This window comes from Hydra vulgaris, chromosome 03 (assembly GCF_038396675.1).
Source record: "Hydra vulgaris chromosome 03, alternate assembly HydraT2T_AEP".
In the NCBI taxonomy this organism is placed as follows: domain Eukaryota; kingdom Metazoa; phylum Cnidaria; class Hydrozoa; order Anthoathecata; family Hydridae; genus Hydra; species Hydra vulgaris.
In genome coordinates, this window is record NC_088922.1 from 22,061,857 (window position 1) to 22,085,960 (window position 24,104).

At 28.0% G+C, this 24,104-nt stretch overlaps 1 protein-coding gene across 1 annotated transcript; it reads right to left on the reverse strand.

Moving 5' to 3' along the window:
- Nucleotides 1–22,511: 22,511 nt before the first annotated feature.
- On the reverse strand, nt 22,512–23,758 carry LOC100208433 (alkaline ceramidase 3). The gene has a single exon (XM_065792646.1). It carries the CDS (start codon nt 23,527–23,529, stop codon nt 22,696–22,698), a length of 834 nt encoding a protein of 277 aa, XP_065648718.1. The 5' UTR covers nt 23,530–23,758; the 3' UTR covers nt 22,512–22,695.
- Between the last annotated feature and the right edge of the window lie 346 nt (nt 23,759–24,104).

Here is a 24,104-nt window from a genome sequence, read left to right on the forward strand (position 1 = left end):
TTTATTTCATCTTTCACTATAGAATTCTAACAATTCTATAATAAAAGATGAAATAATGATTCATCACTATAGAATTGTTAGAATTCGCACATATATTATATATTAGGGTTTATGTGTTATTTGGGCAAATGTAACCTTTTGAAACACCTTTTTTTTCTTTTTTTTTTTTACTTTATTGAAAATAGTAGGTTGTATGAAAAAAATTATTATAAAGATTCCAGTCACAATTTCCAGTCAGTTTTTTTTTCAATAGTTTGTCGCGTTAGTTTGACACATCAAAAATCTTGTAAAAAAACACATCACTAAAGCGTTAATTTTTGCCATATTTTATTGTTAATAAGTCTATGGTTTTTATTTTAAAAACATTTGATGAAATCTTAGACCGACATGCTCCTTACAAGATACTAACCAACCAACAAATTAAACTAAAATCAAAACCTTGGATAACGTATGGAATACTTAAATCTATCTCAGTTAAAAACAAACTTTATAAAAAGTTTATAAAATCAAAAAATATTTATAAGAAAAATGAATTATTTACAAAATTTAAATTTTATAGAAACAAAATTTCCAATTTATTAAAATTTAGCAAAAAACATACTATATTACGTATTTTAATAATAATCTGAATAGTGTTAAAAACACCTGGAAGGGAATAAAAGAAATCATTAATATTAGACCTTCTACACACAATACATCTTTTAAACTTAAATTGAACGAAAATCTTATCACTGATCACACTGCCGTATCTAATATATTTAACAATTTTTTTAGCACTATACATAACAAACTACTTAGCAAAGCCATACCCCAAAACGCGTATTTAGTGACTTTCTTAACATTCCAAATGCTAAATCGTTTTTTATTAATCCTGTTACTGAAAATGAAATATCTGGTCTCATTACAAACAAGCTCAAAACTGAAAAAAGTCTTGGTCCTAATAGCGTACCTACATTCCTCCTTAAACTAGTCCCACACATTATTTCAAAGCCTCTCTGTACTGTTATAAATAACTCATTTAAAAGTGGTATTTTCCCAGATATTTTTAAAGTTGCCAAAGTTATTCCAATATTTAAAAAAGGCTCTTTACTAGATTTCACAAATTATCGACCCATCTCCTTGCTTTCTAATATAGGTAAACTATTTGAGAAGGCAATGCATATTAGGCTTTATGCTTTTCTTGAAAAATTTAAATGTTTTTACACCCATCAGTATGGATTTCGTGCCAATCACTCCACAACTCATGCTCTCATTGAAATGACTGAACTGATTAGAAAAGCAATCGATGACAAATATTTTGCATGCGGTGTATTTGTCGATTTACAGAAAGCGTTCGATACAGTAGATCATTCAATTTTGTTAAAAAAATTAGAATATTATGGGATCAGAGGCGTACCCCTTAAATGGTTTATTTCGTACTTAAACAATAGAACACAATTTGTTGCTATTAATGACTCAAAATCTACCCTTGTAAAATGTTCTAATGGTGTTCCACAGGGTTCAGTATTGGGACCACTGCTTTTCCTTCTTTATATTAATGATCTTCATACGTCCATTAAGTTTGCTACTGTTTACCACTTTGCTGATGACACTAACCTAATGCTAATTAATAAATCCTTTAAAAAAATTAACAAACACATTAACCATGATCTTGCCAATCTAGTTCAGTGGCTTCGCTCCAACAAACTTTTTCTAAACTCTAACAAAACTGAACTTATTATCTTTAAATCAAATAAAACAAAAATCTATAAACATATGAATTTTAGATTAAGTGGCAAAAAAATTGAACCTGTTAACTCAATTAAATATCTTGGTATAAAAATTAATTCAAATCTTTCCTTTTTATCCCACTGTGAAGACTTAGCAATGAAACTAAGTAGATCTAATGGTATGTTGGCCAAAGTTCGCCATTATGTTAATCTTGAACACTTTTGAACATATACCATGCTATTTTCGGCTCACATCTTATATATGCATGCCAAATTTGGGGGCAGTCCCATCAACAAGCTCTTATTAGGTTATCCCACCTCCAAAACAAGGCTTTAAAAATTATTTATTTTCAGAATATTAAATTTAATTCTAATGTGCTCTATCTAACTTCTAAAGTATTAAAACTGTGACTATATTCAATTTTCAAACTGCCAATTTGTCTGGAACCACCAACACAATAACCTACCTTTAACTTTCATCAATTTCTTTTCCAAAAGTGCCAACTCTCGTTATCACCTTCGTTCCAATAGTAATTTAAACCTGTCTGTCTCTAAACATTGCTCTCATAAATACGGACATAAATCTATAAAGTATCAAAGCATTAAAACTTGGAACAACCTTCTTTATGAACTAAAAGCTCTCAATTCATTCTCAACCTTTAAAACTAGATTATTCTACTTTTTATTAAAAAAATATAGTTAGTGTTTATAATTTCTATTATCAATTTTTGTTGTCTTTAGTATTTTTTTTTTTTTTTTTTTTAATTTTTATTATATATTTTGTTGTCATTACTATTGCTTATTGTTATTTCTATAAATATTTACATTACTATTATTAACTACTTTTAACTATTACTACTAATATTAATATTGTTATCATTATTATTATTATTATTTTTGTTATTATTGTTATTACTATTAAATATATTACTATTATTATTATTGTTATTGTTGTTATTATTATTATTATTACTAAGATTAATTGTATATAAATAAACTATTTTTTAAGGTATTTACTTGAGATTAGTATTTCAATACTATTTGTAAATAGCCGTGAAAATTTATTTTCAGAATATATATGATTGATTGATTGATGATTGATTATAAATTGTAGTTATTAGAGTTCTGACGTCAGAACTGAAGATCCGTGGTTCAAAGCCTGCTCAAGCTAGAGGTCGGACTGTTGTAATTGTATTGAAAACAATAAGAGAGACAATAACTATTGTTATTGTATTAACTTTTTTAGAAACAACAACAATACTTGTGATTTACAGTTATTTTAATACTTTAATACAATAACAATAAATATTGTATTGCAATTCATCTTAATATTACAATAACAATATCTGAAAATAAAGTTGTATTGTAATGACCCACTACAATAACAATAATTATTGTATTGTAATTCATCTTTATAATACAATAACAATTTATTGTTATTGTAATTAAAAAAATTCTTGTAATGTCAAAATTATTAAATGTTTTAACAGTTCGGTCTCCGAGATATGTGACCTTGAAATAGTGCAACTAATATACAATTATTGATTCAATTTCTATTTTATTTACTGAGTATCACTTGTCCTCGTTGCAAACTTTATATAGCTCCATAAAAGTGAGTTTGATCTGACCTGTATTTCTTTTACTGCTGAGGATAGACATGATCAATTACTACCATTTCTTCCACTTAGTTATTTGCTTTTACATTAGGCACCAATTGTTTTCCAATTGTTTCCAAACTTACTTAACTTACACTTACTCTAATATAATTTGGTCTCTTTTTTTTTTCCTTGAGGCTTTTATGACTGTATGTGTTTCATAAAGTAACTGGACTTTTCGATCTAGTTGCAAAGCTACACAAGAATTTTGTTACTTAAATCAAGAACAATAATTATTTGGTATTATAACTACCTCATTTTTCAAAAATGACCCCCTACTAAATACTGGTACGGTCTGATAGGTGATGAGTAATCTGAAAATGTAGAAAATTTGTTTTGCAAAACGAAAGTAGTTCACATTTTTCGACAATCTAATTGTTGATTACCCAGGTCAATGGTTCCCTGATTCCATAACGCTGTAATTTATTACTCATTAGCGATTAATTATATTAAAAAAAAATATTTTCATGCATTTTTTGTAGTTAATCAATTAGTTTAGACGTCACCATCCAGTGAAACATTTCGATATCAGTTTAGACAAAATTATAAAAAAATCCAAAATTTCACTTCAATTTTATAATAAATACGTACCAGTAAATTTTGTAGGGGTCATTTTTGAAAAATGCGGCAGTTATAAAACCAAATAAATATTGTTCTTGATTTATGTAACAAATAAATAACTATTTAACTATAAGCATTTGATAAATTATATATTTGTATGGTTTTGAATGAATATCGTTAATGTTAATTCTAAATAAATTATTCTATAAACAGTTATATTATTGAACTCAAAATAGATAAAATTCATATATGTAAATGGTTGTTAGAAACGGGTGCCACGAGCGCCCCTGAACTTAATATTTATTAAATATATGTAATATATATACTTCTTTGGCTTTCCTCGCTTCACTTCATTTCTCAAAAAAAAAAAAAATTTATATATATAAATGACTGCTAAAAACGAGCGTCACGGACACCTCTGAATTTTCTATTGCCCAAATAATAATAAACGCGATGAAAAAGAATCTAAATACTTTAAAATACAGTAGCTATTGGACTTTAAAATAGTAATACAAAACAATATAATAGTTATTGTAATTGTTTTCAATCTCAGCAATACAATACAAAAGTTATTGTATTTGTTTTACATCACAGCAATACAATACAATAGTTTTAGAACATCAATGTATTGTTAGAACAAAAACAATACAATAGTCAATATAACTGTTTTTCATCACAGCAATACAATAACAATAAATGATGTTTTAATTACATCTCTGGTATTACAATACAATATTATTGTATCGCAATGTGTTATTGTATTTAATTTTTACAATTATAATTACAACAGTCCGAACCCTAGCTCTGGCCCATATATGCATTATTGTTTTTACAATTATAATTACAACAGTCCGAACCCTAGCTCTGGCCATATATGCATTATTGTTAAGGAAGGAGGCGTAAACTTTCCTATTTAAATATTTTTCTGAGATGCTCTTTAAAAATTAAGAAAAAAAATAAAACCCTAGCAACTTCTTCGAGCACCTAATAACTAAAAACAAATTTAAAAAAAGTAAAAAGATTGGATAACATGTGTGACAATTGATCGACTGTTACTATCATGAATTTTTAATTTTATTGCAAACTCATGAAATCAGCAGCGCTTACTACATTTTTTTTTCATGAACAACAAGTGAAATTCAACAATCATCAATGACTAAACAAAATTTAAGACAACAATTTTATTGTTTCGAAATATAATTTAAAGCTAGCTTTCATTTCAACTAAATATTGCAGACCTTACTTGTAGAAAAAATATTTATAGGCGTCCTGGCTTTTATCACTTTCTTACTTACATCGTCCGCGCTACGATTGATATACCAACACCTAGTAATTTAAGGGGATTTCTTAAAACCAATTCGAATTTTCGTTAAACCGATGTTTTCAAGTATATCTTGGAACGGTTTTTGAAACGAGACAGTAGCGTTGTTAGGGATGGTGTCACCCAGTGCATATTAAAATTTTTTGTTGTCACCCCTATAGACTTTCACTAACAGAGCCGATGATGCGGGTTTTGAATTTCTTAAAAAATAAATTTAAGCATACAAAATACAATCTTTGAATTTGAATAAAAGATGAAAGAATTACGTGTGAAATGAAGAAATAGCAGAGTTGTTAGTAAAGAATATCTGAAAATTAAAACCTGAAAATTATTGGTTAGGCCAAACCAATGCATGTTACCCTATGATCCTGGAACAACTCAATTATCGGTTGGGATGTTTTAAAACAATCAAAATATATGTTTTTTTTTGGGCTAATATCTTAATTTCATGAAAAGTTTTTTACAATGTATTTCACTAGATTTACCGTACCATGAGCATAATACTAACCACCACTTATAACTGGCTTTCCACTATATCAGAGGCGTAGAAAGAATTTTTTGGTGTTCGAGATAGGTAACTTCCAGACATGGAGCAAACTCCAAACATTTATATGTTTATACTGATGTCAAATAATGAGGGTTTGCAAAAAATTGCGATGATTGGAGGCTTGGAACAAAAAAGCCCCAAAATTTTCGCTTCCCCTGCCCCAAACGTGAGAGCAACAAGTTGATGAAGTATTTTTTGTACTTTAAAATCTTTGAGATTATTACGAAGCTTCACTTTGTAAGTCGTAATATTAGGCAAATGTTTGGCTTTAATGGCATTGGATAGCAACGAATCCATAACTGCAAACAAAAATAAAATTCGTATTAAAAATTACTTTAAGCTAATTTTTGATAAAACTTCAACTTATACTTTACCCCTCTCCCTCCATCCTTCCATATATATATATGGAAGGATGGAGGGATCGGCGAGCGAAGATGGCGGCTTAATTGAGCATCAATTTACTTTTCTTTTAATCCGTGGTTATCAAAGCAATCACCAAAGTAAAAAGAATAAAGAACATAGTCAATATATTCAAAATTCAATATATTCAGTTGTTGAAGTTGTTTGAAAGTTGTTGTTTTTTGGTTGTTGTTTTCTGGTTGTAAAGTTGTTCAATAAATTCAGCTGTTGAAAGTTTTCGTTTTCTGTTTGTTGTTTTCTGGCAAATTTTTTTTGTTTTGTTTTTTTGGTAAATTTGAACACAATTGTTTCTGAATTGAATTTAATAAAAGAAAAAGAACTTGATCATAATAAAGTAAAAGAAGAAATAATGGAAACTACATTGAAAAATATAGAGAAATTAATTATAAACAAACTCGAAGAACAAAAAAAGAGTATTTTAAAAGAAACGGAGCGCCTGTTACAAGATCAAGAAAAAAATTTTACTGGTATAATTAGTGCAAATTTAAAAATACTCACTAATCGATTAGATAAAATTGAAAAAGAAGTAGGCACTAACAAATCGAAAGTCTTGAGCATAGAAAAAGACCTACGCGATTTTAAAGAAAGTCTTAACTTTCAAGAAATAAGCATCACGGAAAAATTAAATCAGATCACGAAGCGTTATGAAAAAGAAATTAACAATTTAAACAAAAAGGCATTAGATCTGGAGAACCGGTCTCGAAGGAATAATTTAAGAATAGACGGGATATATGAAAAACCAAATGAAAATTGGTCTGAGTGCGAAAATGTAGTAAAGGAAATGTTCAAAAACCAACTAAAAATTAAAAATGATATAGTTATAGAGAGAGCTCATAGAATAGGCCAACCTAAAGAAGATAAAAAATCAAGAACTATTGTCCTAAAGTTGTTAAATTTTCAAGACAAAACAAAAATACTTAATGCTACAAAAAACTTGCGAGGAACAGGGATTTATATTAATGAAGATTTCGCTAAAGAAACGATCGAAAACCGAAAAAAGTTGTGGGATCAAGTCAAAAAGCTGCGACTCGAAGGTAAGTATGTAGTTATTAAATATCATAAAATTTTTTCTAGAGAATTTCGGAAGTAAATGTGTTCGTTCTTAAAAAGAATTCCTTTTTAATTTATTTGTTATAACTAATCATGGCTTTAAAAAGTGACTTTGAAACTCTTGCCTTTAATTTTTTTGAAACGAAATTTTTTTCATTACACGAAAACTTCGACCCAGATATTAATTATTTTCATGATACAAAAATCGAATGTTCTTAATATTATCCAAGTGAATTAAAAGGAATTCTATTTAAGAATGTTAACAAAGAAAGCAATGTTCAAATTAGAATTCTACACGTAAATATCAGAAGCACTTAAAAAATATTATTGTTAATATTTTCAGAGCATCTATTCATCAAGGTATTTTTCATCTGTCGCCTTCTTCATGGATATATCCATAAAGAAGGCGACAGATCCAATATCAGTAGCTATCGTCCTATCTCTGTTCTTTCTATATTTTCTAAAATTTTAGAAAGAATTATCTTCAACAGAGTATACAATTATTTTAATTACAACAACTTATTTCATGACAATCAGTATGGTTTCAGAAAAGGAAGTTCAACTGAACATGCCATTATTCAATTTATACATAACATCTCTGAATCTTTTGAAAAATCTCAATATACACTAGGTGTTTTTATTGACCTATCAAAAGCTTTTGATACGGTCGATCACCGAATTTTAATCAATAAAATTAAACATTATGGTTTAAACAATAAAATTTTAAAATGGTTTAAAAGCTATTTAACAAATCGAAAACAACTTGTGTATAGTAATGATGGTGAGCAAAGTGAACCCCTGAGCATAACCTGTGGTGTTCCACAAGGTTCTATTCTTGGACCACTACTATTTTTAATCTATGTAAACGACTTGAACAATGCTTCCAAATTGAAAAATATAATGTTCGCTGATGATACTAATCTTTTCTTATCCCATACTGATGTTTATGAACTCTTTTCAACTACAAACAAAGAACTCAATCTCATTTCTAATTGGTTCAAAGCTAATAAATTAACTTTAAATATTAATAAAACAAAATGGATTATCTTTCACTCCTGCGCAAAAAAACGTTTTTTACCAAGTAATATGCCTCAAATTTATATTGATGAAACGATAATAAAAAGAGATACCATTATAAAATTCTTAGGTGTTAATCTTGATAAGAATATTACTTGGAGAAAACATATTGATCATATAAGCACAAAAATTTCTAAAAACATTGGCATTTTATACAAAGCCCGAAATTATCTAAACAAAAAAAACTTAACCCAACTCTATTATTCATTTATATACAATTATATAAATTATGCAATCATTGCCTGGGGAAGTACGGATAAAAGTAAATTACATCTTTATCGGCGTCAGAAACATGCAATCCGCGTAGTTAATTATGCGGATCGCTTTTCACATTCAAAATATTTTTTTTGATTATATGAAGGTTTTAGATGTTTATAAACTGAACGTATTTAATGCCTTATGTTTTACTTTTATATGGAAAAACGATTTATCTTTATTTGTTTTTAACGACCTTTTTTTTTTTAAACCAATAAATAAATACACATTAAGAAATTTTAGTTTTTTAAGTGAACCTTTTTGTAGAACTAAGTTCAATCAATTTTGTATTTTATATCGTGCACCCCATCTTTGGAATAAAATAGTATTACCAAACTTTGATCCTTCTATTACTCTTCCTGTTTTTAAAATTCAGTTAAAAAAATTAATTCCCTCTATGGACAACATTCTAAAATTCTACGTGTGTGTGTATATATATATGTATATATATATATATATATATATATATATATATATATATATATGTATATAATATATACATATATAGTATTATATATATATAAATACTATGTGCGTGTGTATATATATGTATATATATATATATATATATATATATGTTTTACATATATATATATGTATGTGTATGTGTGTATATATAAATGTATATATTTTATTTTATATATATACGTTATAAATATTACTTTTTAAGGTTCCGATGATAAGATCCTTATGATCTTCTTTTGGAAACCTAGATTTATATTGTAAGTACGCTGAATTGTATTATTTGCGTAATTGTATTACGGCTTATGAATTATGTAACACGACTAACATTGTAAACTTAAATAAATAAAATAAAAATATATATATATATATATATATATATATATATATATATATATATATATATATATATATATATATATATATATATATATATATATATGTAAATTATGTTAGTGTATTTTACAATGGAATTTTAGTGGAATCTAAAAGTTTTTCTTCACTCTCAAGTATTTTCATGGCATGTGTTTCATTTGAGTCTTCTGATTCTTTTACAGATTTAAATGATATAAATATTTCTGAACTTATAAAAAAAGAAGCCTATAACAATTGCAGAAACAATAAATTTGCTTCTTTTCTTTGTTTAATTGCATAATCTACAGTGTTTAATAAACAAGTTCAGTCTGTTTATCCTGAATTTAGATTTGAAAAATATAAAAAGTTATATAATGTAAGTATATACCCACATGGTGATCATAAAACAAATAAAGAAATTCTGAGTATTTTATAGTGTAACACCGATTGCTGTCTATTTCCAAGGATAAAGATATGTGGTCACCAAATCATTTTGTCTCTATTGTGAAAAAAGAAGTTTTATGCTCAAAGAAATTTGTCAAAAAGGAGTTTAAAAAGAGGATCGTGTTCAGTTTTGCCAAGTGTTCTATCGCATTCTTCTGTTGCCACTAAGGTTCTTAATTATCTTGTCAACCTCCTAAAAATCTATTATCAAATAAAAAATCATTAGTTCAATCCCTCATAAAGTTTTGGATAGATAATGAAACTAAAATTATAGATGTAAATATTGGTATTACTCCTAATCCAGTCTTACTTAATTGTATTCCTTGTGCATTAGATCAGTCTTCAAGCCTTCCTTTTTATGATGTTTCTACTTACTATGAGCGCGGTAGACATCTATCTGCTGGCAAAGATGATTCAATTTTATTAGATTTAGTTAATAAAATATTTATTCCTAACTTGTCTTTTGTTTTTCCTGTTTCTAGTGAAGAAAAAAAGATCCTTTTTACATAAATGGCTACTTGAATATTCTTGGTTAGCTTACTCATAGATTGAAGATGGAGTATACTGCCTTCCATATACACTGTTGGGTAGCAGAATTCCAAACAATATCACAATAATCAACTTTATTCAAAAACCTTTTACAATATGGGGTAATACAACTCGTGCTTATATGGATCACAATAATAATTGTCGACTTCATCAAATGTCAATGCATTAACATTCTGCAATCTAGATCTAATTCAAAAAAAAATCTGATTGAAGTTGACATCGATAATTCGACTTCATCATATGTCAATGTCTTAACATTCTGCAATCTAAATCTAATTCAAAAAAAAATCTGATTGAAGTTGACATCGATAATTTGAGAAAAAAAACTTATTATAAGTAATTGAAATAAATTAATTTCAATTATAAAGACAATTATTTTTATCGGCCGCAATGATATTGCTTTTCGAGGTCATCGTGATGGCAGTAAATATTGTCCAGAGATCGGAGAAACATGTAAAGACAACATTGGTATAGGTAACTTTGTAGAGCTTTTAAATTTTCGTATTGAAGCAGCTGATAAAGTTCTTGAGCACCATATTCATTTTGCTCCTAAAAATGCAACTTATATATCTAAAACCGCACAAAACGAACTTATTGAATGCTGTGGAAAAACAATCAAAGAAGTTCTAATTAAGAAAATTAAAAAGTCAGGTTATTTTTCTATTTTGTGTGATGAAGCCTCTGATTGTTCTAATGATGAACAGCTATCTCTAGTTATAAGATACATTGACTGTGATAATGTTATTTGTGAAGACTTTCTATAATTTATTGAATGTAAATCTGGTACAACTGGTCTTAGTCTTGCGCAATACATAGTTTCTGCAATTGATGATCTTTGTCTTAATATCCAAAAATGTAGTGGTTAAGAATATGATGGTGCTGGGGTAATATCGGGTAAATTAAAAGGTATTTCATCTGGAATTAAACTTATCAATTCAAAGGCTATTTTTGTTCACTGTGCCATAAACTTAATTTAGTTGTTAGTAAATCATGCAATGTTCAGAGTGTTAGAAATGTTCTTGATCAAATCAAAGATATATCATATTTTTTTAACTTATCACCTAAACGTGCCAGCTGTCTCAATAAATTCATTTTTCCTGGTCAAGCAACATTAATTGATACATGTCGAACTAGATGGGTTTAGAAACTTAAAGGTCTGGATGTTTTTTTTTATAACAACATACCCATTTTTCATTCAATGGAAGAAATGACATACAATGAAGGTAAGAGTTATAATATTGATAATTCTTCAAAAAATGCCATCACTGTTTTTCTCCAAACTAAAGCGTTTGATATATCACAACAGTGTAAGGAAATAAATTGTTTAAAAACTCAAATTTTAGATTTAAAAAAAGTATTGATGTCTATCATAACGAATGGTACTTAATTACTCTTGATCTAGCTAAGACTTTTGATGTTTCAGAAGTTAAACCAAGGCTCTGTGGCAGACAAATTTATAGAGATAATTATCCCTCTGACACAGTTTTAGATTATTTCAAATATTCCATCACATCTCCTCTTTTAGATCATTTATTTAATGAATCAGAAGATAGATTTGATGAAGGTGAGATGATTGTTTACAAAGGTTTATCTGGTACTCCGGCAACCGTTGTATAAAAAAAAAAGAAAAATGTTTTTGGAAGTTAGATTTTATGGAATTTTTGCATTTTTATATATTGGATATACCTCACCTACATCAGTTCATGCTGAATTAGATTTGTTGGAAACATTTTGGAACAATCAATCTGTAATCCCATCCACTATTACAGAGACTTTAAAGTCTATTGATATGAGGGGTTTCTCAAACATTAGGGAAGGTTTTTTAATAATGGGAACAATTCCAATTACTACATGTGAATGCGAGAGGAGCATTTCTGTTATACGCAGACTAAAAACTTATGTGCGAAGCCACATGACAGAGCCAAGACTTAATTCTTTAGCTATTCATCAAGAAATAGTTCCTGATGTAGAAAGAGTTTTAAATATTTTTTCTGTTTAGGGGAACGACGCTTAGAGTTGGTTTTTACCTAATATTAGTTTATTAATTTCTTTTTTGTTTATTGACTATATTCGTTTATTTTATTTTATTTTATATTTAAGTTTATCTTATATTTAGTGAAAATTAGAAAAACTAACCTAAAAAATTAAAAAAAAACTATAAAAAAGCTTGGCCTAACTGCCTATCGACAAAAGGAAAGAATCCAGAAATGGAACGCTAACCTAAGGCAGCAATATTAATACTTTACATTAACTGTCTATCAAGAGAAAGTAAGGATTCAGAAATGGAGGGCTAACCTAAGGCAACATTACAAATACTTTACACGGACTGTCTATCAAGAAAAGGAAAAAAATCCAGAAATGGAGGGCTAACCTTAGGCCACATGACAGTTTACAGATGGAGTGCAAAGTCCTTTGGCTAACCTTCTCGTTGGTGCACTTCGTTAAATAGGTTAGACAAGTAAAAAATGTCTAATTTATGAACAGAATAGCCAAGGCAACGTTTTTATTAGTTTTGTTTTATATGGGTAATTGAGAACAATGCCAAGTAAGTAATAATAAAGTACTGATGCCGCTTTTATGACGAAATGCCAAAATATAGTCGGCGATATTTTTTTGCAACCGATCCCCCCTCCTCCCCTCGCTGGCTCGGGGAGGGGTTTACAAAGATATATCGCCGACTATATTATGACAACTCGAAATAAAACAGGTAACACCCACAAAAAATCCTGCATCCGCCCCTGGTATTGTAAATTTCTATACACGCCAATCTTTTGAAAACCCTGATCCTTAAAAACTTAAAAAACGTAAAAAAAGCTAAACTTAAAAGAGTGGCGCGAGTATACAGCAAAAAATAAAAGCTTAAAAAAAAATTATAAATAGTCATCAAATATAAAAAACAAATATAATTTTATCAGGAAAACCATACCTTAGGAACATTTTTAAATACAGTTTATAAAAATTTGCTTAAATTGGTTTAAAATGGAACTAAACAATAGTATACTTTTTATAGAATACTTTAGTTGATTACTGATATAACGGAGTACATTTGCTACCAATCAAAAACTGCTGCAGATGCTGCAAGGTTTATTTTTAAATAAATCCGATTGAGGAAGATGGTACAAGATGGTTTTTTCTATACCAACTATAAAAACACGCTGACAACATTTTTAAAAATTGGTTTTTTAAAATACGAGTTATATATGTAGCTTTGCTTCTTCCATTTTTTTTGAATTTTTTAACATAAAAAAATTAAAAAACAGATAGAAGAAAAGCTCCATATAAAGCTTGTGTTTTGAAATATAAATTTTAAAAAATATTGTTAGCGTTAATTTATACGCTTAAGTTGTTTTTTACGTTAAAAAAAAGTATTATTGTTGAGATTATTCCAACTCCCGACAAAATAGTGTAATTTTATCCGCAAAGCATTGTGGGATGTCTTGCGGGACCAAAATAATCTTAATACGCAAACTTAATGAATTTTAATAACATAAATTTAAATAACAGCTTGAAGAAAACTCCTTTAGAAACTAAACTTTTGAAATAAATTAACTTATTCATAAATTTACTTGTATAACATTATTAACTTAACATGAATATATTTATGATAGTGATAAAAACTTGCAAAACTGCTATTTAAAAGCATTGTTATCACCTTATTCGTTTAAATATATTCTTATTTAGATTCTAAATTAATAAATGATGCTGTGAGAAAAAAAACACTATTTCTAATAAGAAATATCTTTTATTAATAAAATCATTTCTATTTAATATAAAAAGCAAGCATGGATCTATAATTGCATTATCACAAGCATTAATGCAAGCATTATCTATGGATAATACGAGCCAACTTTTTTTTACATGCCTTGTTTCGTGGTTGTATATCTCGATTATAAAAGCGTATAAAATAAGACATTCTCATAATAACAAAGTTTCTAATTAAACTTTCTTTCAAGAGAAAGGCATGATCAACATGTTCATCAAAAAGAAATCTAAATTTGCAATGATTTTTTATTTCATTAATAACATGTTGTATGATGTTTCTTTTAGTAATAAAATTTTGATTTGTATTATAAAAACAGTTTCCATATCTTGAAGCAAGTTTTGTAAAAAAAATCAAGTTTTTGTAAAAAAGAATCAGTATTATATAAGTTACTTCCACTTGATGTGACACATGAAAGAACTTGGACACATTTTTGACAAATTTGATCTTTCTTTATTAAATATTCTGCAATCGATTTTAAAACTTGCTTAACTGACTGCGAAAGTGAATCACTTGAAACATTTTTTAAAATAAAAGGTTGTAATTTTTTTGTTAATAATGAAGATGGCTGTTTAAAAATCAATTTTTCATTTGTAGAAATTTGGTTCTCAAATACTTTGTTGATAATTGAATCTACAGTAACTGCAACCAAAAAATATGATTCTGGGAGACAATTACTGTTAGAATTAGATTGCTCTATTGAAAGGAGTACTAAAGCATTTTGATATGCTGATTTAAATTGCAATGCTGTTGGTCTGTCATTCTAACCTCCTTTGCTTCGTATTAATGCAAAAAAATTTTCTAAACAGTGTTGATTAAACTAAGCTGTGCAAACATAAAAGAAATCCTCATGAAGCAATTCGTTTGTGAGACAAAGAATATTAGAAATAGTAACATCTAAACCCCAATGACTGAATATACCTTTTTGGCTACGAGCACCACAAAAATGCCACCCCTTAACCCAAACTCTCAAATCTTCAAGCTGTTGGATAAACTTATCATTTAGCGTTAAAGCAGAACGTGTTGGTTTATCTGCTATTAGTTCTCGAGAATTCATTATGTCAAATAAAATATCCATATTTTTAATAAAAAAGGATGTAGACAAAACTTTTTTAGGCAATAGTTTTGTAGAAGCATATACATTCAAAGCAGTACTAACTTGACTACTAAAAATTTGTGTTGCCAACTTAACTCGCTTAGCTAATTGTGATCCTGGATCTAAATGACAATTTGTCAATTTTGGAGCAAGGCGGATAGCATTAACCTTTTCCAAATTGTAGAGCTCTTGCAGATGTTTCCACGAGATTATTTTACCATCAGACAGAATGTCATGTTGTATTAAATTATTTCTGACTATTAAATTATTTCTATTACGGTGGATCAAATATTATATATACCTTTGCTCTTGTAGTTGGATGAAAAATTTGTTGATTTGATAATGAAAATCCTAGAAACTTAATAACTCTAATATTAGTTGAGCTTTGATCAATAACAAGACATCTTTCAGCTAAACCTATTGCATGTAGATGAACCATAGCGTTATTTAAGATCTTAGCTAAATTGGCTGAACTCATGGCATTATTACTATAAAAATAAGCAATTGGTTGTTTCCATTTTGTTGATAACCCTTGAACCATCAATACAAGTATTTGGTTCACTGGTTTACCATTCGATTGAATTCCAACAACCTTGTCACTGTTTTTGTTATAATCCAGATGTTGTTTTAAAGACATTCTATCAAAAACAAGGCTACAGTTCCTTTCTAATTTTGTCATGGTTTCAACTCTCATTTTTAATAAGACCATAATCTTATTTAAAAATCCAGACACTAGAGTCCCAAAAGATTTTTCTAGAAACATTAAAATAGTGCTTCTAGCAATGAAAAAACGCTTCTTAGCATTTTAAAAGTTTGTGGACTGTGATACATAATCCTCAAGGCTAACAGTTTCTCTTTAACAGTCCAACGTTTTCCTTTTTTAACGCGACTTCCAAAAAATTGTTGCTGTGTAGTAGTTAAAACTTTTTTAGATAAATTTATGTGTTCTATTGAACCATCACAATTTTGTAATGTTTTGTTTTTTAACTGTAAGTTTTTTTTTTTTTTAAGCACGAAAAATTTTCACTTCAGATGATAACTATTTATTTCTAAAACTGGTTTTGACAGCTGATATATTATGTGTACCAGTAGTATCAACATTATTTCTTGCGCTAAATTCAATTGTATTACTGACTTCTTTTTTTTGTATTTTATCCTGTAAATGAGTTCTGTTTGTTGGTTGTTTTCTCTTTAAATTTAACAAAGATGGTTGATTTGGAAAGTTAAAAATTGTTGGTACAGCAGTTACAAGTGCTCTTTTACCGCCATTGTTAGCTAGATAGTATTAGGATGAATCAAAATATTCACTGCAAATCGTATAACTAAGATTAGTTTCTTCACAAGATTTTGTATCAAGATCTTGACGACGACAATTATGAACCCAAAGTTTGCATCTAATAAAAAGTTAACCTTATAAATTTGTTGCAGTTATTTCCATCATATTATGTATCAATATTTTTCATCATATTATGCATTTACATTGTTTTAAAAATATCTTTAAAGTTTTGATATATTTATTTTATTAATAAATCCAATATGGTGAACAGTTACTTGCCTGTTTTTCTCTTTTGGGAATCTAAAAAAAGAAACACTGTTTTCAACATTCTTTCCACGTTTGTTTACACAATTGACGGCTGAACAAAAAGCTGGCATATTTAATTATATGAGGGATTACAAATAATAATTTGATTCCTGAAAAGCTAAAGCTAATAATATTTTAAAATGTAATAAATCTATGTATATATACAGTGGCAGCCGGTGGCAATACACTTTGGTGGGGCCAGGAAATATTACCCGAACAATATCGCAACGACTTACTGTCAGCGTAATTGATGCTTTGGTGTTTGCTAGGACGCTAGCGTTTTTTGATTAGTTGAGAGAGTTATGGGTTAGCATACTTTCAAAATAAAGTATTTAATGACATTGAATCTTTTAAACCTACGTAAAAACCAGCAAAAACTGACTGAAATCTGCCCTAATAGTTCAAAAGTGTCAAACTCTTTTTAAAGTAATAAAACACCGTTCAGCATCAGCTCTAGACACAGGCGTGACCAAAACAATCTCCATCAATTTGATACTTCAGAAAATGTTTCAACCAGGTTATTTCTATGCATAATTGGGATAGGGCATTAATTGTCCCGATATCACTGAAAACAGCATTTTCAACAAAACGGTTTATCCCGACACCAACCTAACTTCACTTAGTATTGGTTAGTTACTTTAATATTTTATATATGATTCCGAGGGAAATGTTGTATATAAATTAATGAACCTAAATTTTATCGATTGGTAATTAAGGCTTCTTAATTACCAATCGATAAAATAATAAAGAAAGTAACATTACATATACATTGAACCCTATGATAGGTTCACATAAAGTTTTCTGAGAATGGCGAAAGGGTCAACAAAAACAAAAAAGATACTTTTACAACATTAAAAAATTTTTAAACATGTTTTTTAAATATTTTTTTCATAATACAACACATATTTTACTTAATTAAATCCATAATTCTTAAATACAACATTTGCAATGTCAGTCATAAATAATAGTAAACTTCACAAGATTATTTACATTGTCAAAGACGCTTTAACGATTTCATGTAATTAAAGATAAAAACTTAACATCTGTTTGTAAGCATTCATAACAGTACTTCAATGTTTATTTAGTTTTAGTTATTTGGCTTCAGCTTTAACCCCAAAAAAAAAACATTTCAATAAAATATTCTGATTATTTTATTTCTATGGTAATCTAAATGTCAAACATTTTAAAATAATCTAAACTTTGTATATTTTTTTAATTAGTGCCTTTTTGGAAGTATCAATTATTGAAGCTGTATTAAGAAATGTAACAGTACCACCAGTGGTACAGTTTTTGTGATTGAAAAAAAAAATTCTTTATATCTTCTGTTGTTTTAGTTGTTTGTACCTTTATTATATCAAACTAATAATAATATTGACTAATTTTAAAATATTTCTTAAAAACCCAGTTGCATATTTTTGCTGAAAAAAAATTCTTTAAAACTTGTGATCGATGCTTATCATCATGGTTGAAATTGGCTCTGGTTCAGCACCGATCTAATTGGCAACTTAAAAGGTAGAATAACTCAACTGCCACCAAACAATGTAAACAATTTTCAATAGCTGATTCATTATGCCGCAGAATATAATACATAAACTATTTGGAAAAAATAAACTTCAGCAATCCCTCATTGAGAATAGAACAAGAATTTCAAAAGTACAAACAGTTTGTAGCTCTTATTATATTTGTAGAAATGGCTAAGCTTTCTCGTGTCACAATATATAAACTTGCTAAACATTCTCATACACTTGCGATACATTTGTTCGATTAATGCATTAATCAAGGTTCTCATTAATATGGCTGAGCCACTATTTTGTTCCTGTAAAAACAAAAACAAACAAGCATTATAAATTTTTAAAAAAATAAAACAATATATGCCTGAAAATGTAGTTCACTAACAAAAGTTATAAAATGTACAAGATTGTTGATTATAAAAGAAATGCAAACTTTTTCATGATATTTTAAAATCAATTTTCTAAACTGTTCAATTTCCCTAGAATTTCTAAAATCATAATTTTATTCTTTTTACCATTATTATTGTTATAATGATAGAATAAAATGACTTGTCCTAGAAAACCTAGTTTCTGAAAATTAATATAAATTAATTCTTTTTTACTTAACTGTAATTCTTGTTACATTATTTTAAATATCATGTTTTTGCCATGTTCCTATTCCTATTAATTTATACTCCTAATAACTACATGGTAAATTTTATATCTACATATCCAGGTGAAGAAACCAATATTAACACTGTTATTATTGTAATATTAACACTGTTAATATTGTAATATTAACACTGTTAATATTGTAATATTAACACTGTTAATATTGTAATGTTAACACTGTTATTATTGTAATATTAACACTGTTAATATTGAATATTAACACTGTTAATATTGTAATATTAACACTGTTAATATTCACAGTAAAACTCCAATATTAACAAATGTATTATGTTTACAACATTATTTTTACAAATAAACGTTTACATTTAATGTTATAAAGTTTCTTAATATTACCTTATTGAGTCAACAAAACTTCTGACTTTTTGCAGCAGTAAATTCTTCACTCTTTAAATCGAGAATTAAAAATTGTTGGATGAAATTTTACAGCTTAGTGATGTTTTTAGACTTCTTTACTTCTCAGGCCAGTAGCCCTATTCTCATCTCTCCGTTAAGCTTAACGGAGCGTTGGTCAAATAAAATTTTTATATTACATTAACAAAAAATTTATTTAAAATTATAATTTTTTAAACATAAATGTTTTATTTTGGTATAAGTTTTATTTTAACGAATTTATATAAATTTTCGTCATTTCTTTACTTAAAAATATTGTAATGAAATTTCAAACAAAAGCTCCGTTAAGCCAAGGGCGTAAAATAGCTCCGTTATGCCGAGGGCGTTCAACGCATTGTTTAAAAAAAAAGATATGCGCGTTACGGAATTGTTACGAAAACGGGAGAATTGCAAAATGTGGGAATATTTTTATTAGATTCGACGTCAAAAAAAGTAGGTCTCGACTATCCAATAAAATATCTTAAGATTTCGTAAAATATATTTTTTGAACAGATAAACATAAAATGAATATGACAGATGAGTTTAATATTAATCAAGAAGATTATTCTTTTTTGCTTGAAAATGTTGATTCTGAAATTGAAATTGAAGATTTTATCGAGCTAGACCTTGACGAGTTAGCCGACTTCTTTTCAGATGCCTTGGTTTTACGTCCTTGGTTAAGCTTAACGGAGAGATGAGAATACGGCCGCAGTTCAATGAGGTGCTGGGGTGCGCATTTTCGTCCACCTGAAAGCACAATAAATTCTGCGCGCGCATCAAAAGTTATATTACTACAAACAAATTAAATAGGGCCAGTAAAAATCGGCCCAGCTATTATTGGCAATGAATTACAACGCTAAAATACTTTAAATAAATTGCAAATAAACATATTACTTAAAAAATAAAATGATTTAAAATTATTTTAGGCTAATAAGTGGATATTTACATATATAGATTTGCATATTTACATTAACATATTTACATACTTACATACATATTTACATTAAGAAATACTTTATTTTAAATAAATCTGGGGCCGGGCTCTATGGCCCCTATTGACGAGCCGCCACTGTATATATATATTATAAACAGTGTTTAGTGTATAAACTGATTATGTTGTTTATATGAATTTGGTCCCGCAAGACATCCCAATATGCATTTTTCGGCCAATTACACATAGATATATGGAATTTCCGGCGAGTTGGCAGCCCTTGTCCACGAGCAAAAACTTTTTGACGAATGAAAACCTTTTGACGACTGAAAACCTTTTGACATATGAAAATCTTTTAGGAATATTTTTTTGTAAATATTTATTTTTTTAATTTGCTTGAGGTAGAGCTGTTGGTTGTTTTTTAAACTTAATAAAGTTGGAGCAGAAAAGACATAGTAAACCATTTTGCCCGGTCGCGTGACCAGATGGCGAGTATATTGTTTTTAAATTTTAAGATTGATTACAATTTTTTTCTACTTGTAAATAAAAAAATCACGAAGGTGATGAACCAATATGATAGAACAAACATAGTAACAAAATATTAATGTTCATTGACTGACAGTTTTTTAAGTTGTGTGTGTATGTGTGTGTGTGTGCGCGCGCGCGTGTGAATTTGTATTTGTAAATATTAAATTCAACAGATAAAATATCACAAAAATATCACGTTTAAACTCGGAAAAAGTCTTGATGTCCCAAATCTCTCTTCTTACTTCATAATTACAGTCTTTTCTTTATACTTAATTTGCATTCACTCTTCATACTTTGGTTAATGTCAGCTGTCTTTAATGTAAAACATCATTAGTTTAGTTTAGTTTGTTAAAACAATTTAATTAGTCGCATATTTTTGGCGTAAGAATTTTTTTAAAACTGGGTTATATACTTATTAGATTTTAAATGGATTATAGAAAGGTCACAAAATATGGTATCAAACCGAATCTATTTTGAAGAATAACTCATTTAGCCTCTTAAAAGTATTCTTCATATAACAATTCAAAAAATGGTCCATTAAAAAATAAAATTTTTTTCCCTCGTGCGAACTATTGAGTTTGCTGCAAACTTTTCAGCTCATAATAGTTATTTTAAGGTTCAATGGTTTTTCAGCTTCTCTAACACTTTTTAATTAAGTTAATTTTCAATTTTTTGTAAAGAAAATTTGCGAAAATCACATTTTATTACAATGTGGTCTTTGCAGAAAATTACAATTTGTAATTTTCATTTCTAACAAATTCTAATAAGTTGCCGTGTAACTGAAAATATCATGAAGACGATTAAAGAGCAAAAAGCTGTTAAGATACGGCTTTAAAAGCTGCATATTTTTACCCAGAAAAAGCATAAAAAGAGAAAGAACTTCATAGTAAAAAAATGCGAAAAAAACTAGATGAATAAAAAGATTTGAAACCAAAAGAACAATCAATTTAAATGGATGCGGCTTAACAAGTTAAGCCAAAAAAGAACTTTGTTGAAAGTAACAAAAAATAATTGCTTGTTCGTCCAGGGACCAAAGATTATTGCTTGTTAATCCAGTGACCACAGTCACAAACAATCAAAAGTTTTATTTGGCTGCTTGAGCATGCTTTACTATGATTATAATGTGTTTTTGTATTATCTCTAGATGAGAAAAAGTATAATTCGAAGACCTAGCCACCAACCTAGATATGGCGACCTTATTATATTAAAGAACGCATTTTTTTAAATATTTATTTTTTATTTTTTTGCAATCGGAGTGAAAAGATATTTCAAAAATTTATTTTGTACATGAGAACTTCAGCAGAAGAAGATCAGCATAAGAAACTTTGTTTAAAATCTTTGATAAGTCAAAAGCAACAATCCTAACTTTATTGCTGCTATTTAACGTTCGGTAAAATCGTGGTGGTTTTTACCATATAAAAAATGAAGTTTTTAAAACCGTTAGCAAATAAGAAAAAAAACGAGAAAATCAAAAGCCATATTTTTTTGAAAAGAAAAAAATAAATTTTAAAAGTGAAGAAATTTGTGAAAGTTAAAAGAGACAAAAGCGAATGTTGAAAGCAAAAAAAAAATTAATTTCCGTAAAACTCATTTTCTTATTTTCTTACCATAACAGTGACAAAAATAGTAAAAATGTTTTTTGTATTTTTTTATTTTTCTATAAACTAAAAAAACCAGCTTGACAGTATATGGATAGATCATGTAGATTTGTTAGACTAAACTTTGCGAGTAAAAATTTGCTTTTTTGAAAAAAAAATCTTAATGCCATAATTGTGCGACTCGATAGTCATTTAACGTTTGCGGCTCATATTAATAAACACGATAACTAAGTTGTTAAGAAAGCTAATTTTTGTTAGCTTTAAAATTGTGTTTAAAACTTTGAGCTTTTATAAAGTATAAAATGTATTTGCATATATACGCTGATCTTGATTCGAAGCGTAAACATTTTATACGAAGATCCATTGTAAAAATAATTTGACCGTAAGTTCCGATGCCAGCAAAAAAGTGCCATAATGCATGCAATTGGGTTATTGACTGAAAAAGAAATGGCAAAGCGTTACGCACTTTTCGAACTTTATGACAGTATTCATTATCAATGTTCCATAAAATAAAACCAAAAGTATAACTAGCTAAAGACAATATCAACAACTTTCTATTACCCGTGTATCTGGCACATGCTCGGATATTTAGCATAAACAAAGTAGTTGCAAGTGTACCATAACTATACAAAAATATAAGTGGATTTTTAAGTAAAACATATATCATGGTAATAGCAATAGAAATTGCTAATAAAACAGCAGATGTAAAAATATTTAGTTTGTTTTCTATTCCGCGTAGTTCTAGCATACAATACAACATAACGCACGTGCCGTAAATCATTGGTAACTCATCTAACAATTGAGATTGATAAAGAAGAGTACAATGGAAAGCAAATGATCCAAACCCAATTGCCATTAAAGCGATGAATGCTGTAATAACACGGTTTTCAGCAAGTTGAAATTTCCATAAACGATACGCAACAAACATAGGAGGAAAGATCATAACCCAATTACTAATTGTATTCCAAAATTCAGCTATGGCATAAGTAACCACAAAGTTTTCTTCACACCAATCCATTGTTGACGTTGGATAACCATATACACCACTAACGTTTTCCCGTATCATTGGAGGTGCCATTGTTTGTTTCTTTCACGCAAAAAAATTCATCAAATTGTAAAATTTTTAACATTGGCATTAACAAAACTTTTTTTTTCATTGACCGCATACTATAAGTATAATGTTTATCTTAGTTTTAAGGTTATTTCGAAGGCTCTATTATTTGTTTGTTGAATTTTCGAACCCATGTTGCATGTCGTAGCATAAAATCTTTCTAAATTAAACTTTTAAAAGCTTTAAACTATTACTGTTACTGATGCTAACCAGAATTTAACTAAAAAAATTCTAATTTATTAATTATTAATATTTAAATGAATAGTTAAACAGTAAAGCAGAGCTCATTTCTTACATTTTAAGCTTGTATAAATAGAATTTTTATTAAGTGTTTTAATATCACATTTTCAGAATAGAAAACTTTATGATGTAAAAACATTTAAGAATAATATATTTTATTAATTATTTAATAACATTTGAGTATCTAATTATTAAAAGCGAACTTAATGTCCATTTGTGCGTTTTTTGCATAAGGTTAACTTATTAGTTAAGGAAGTTTTAACACGTTGTTATATTCGTAAAGTACACACTAATTTGGATTA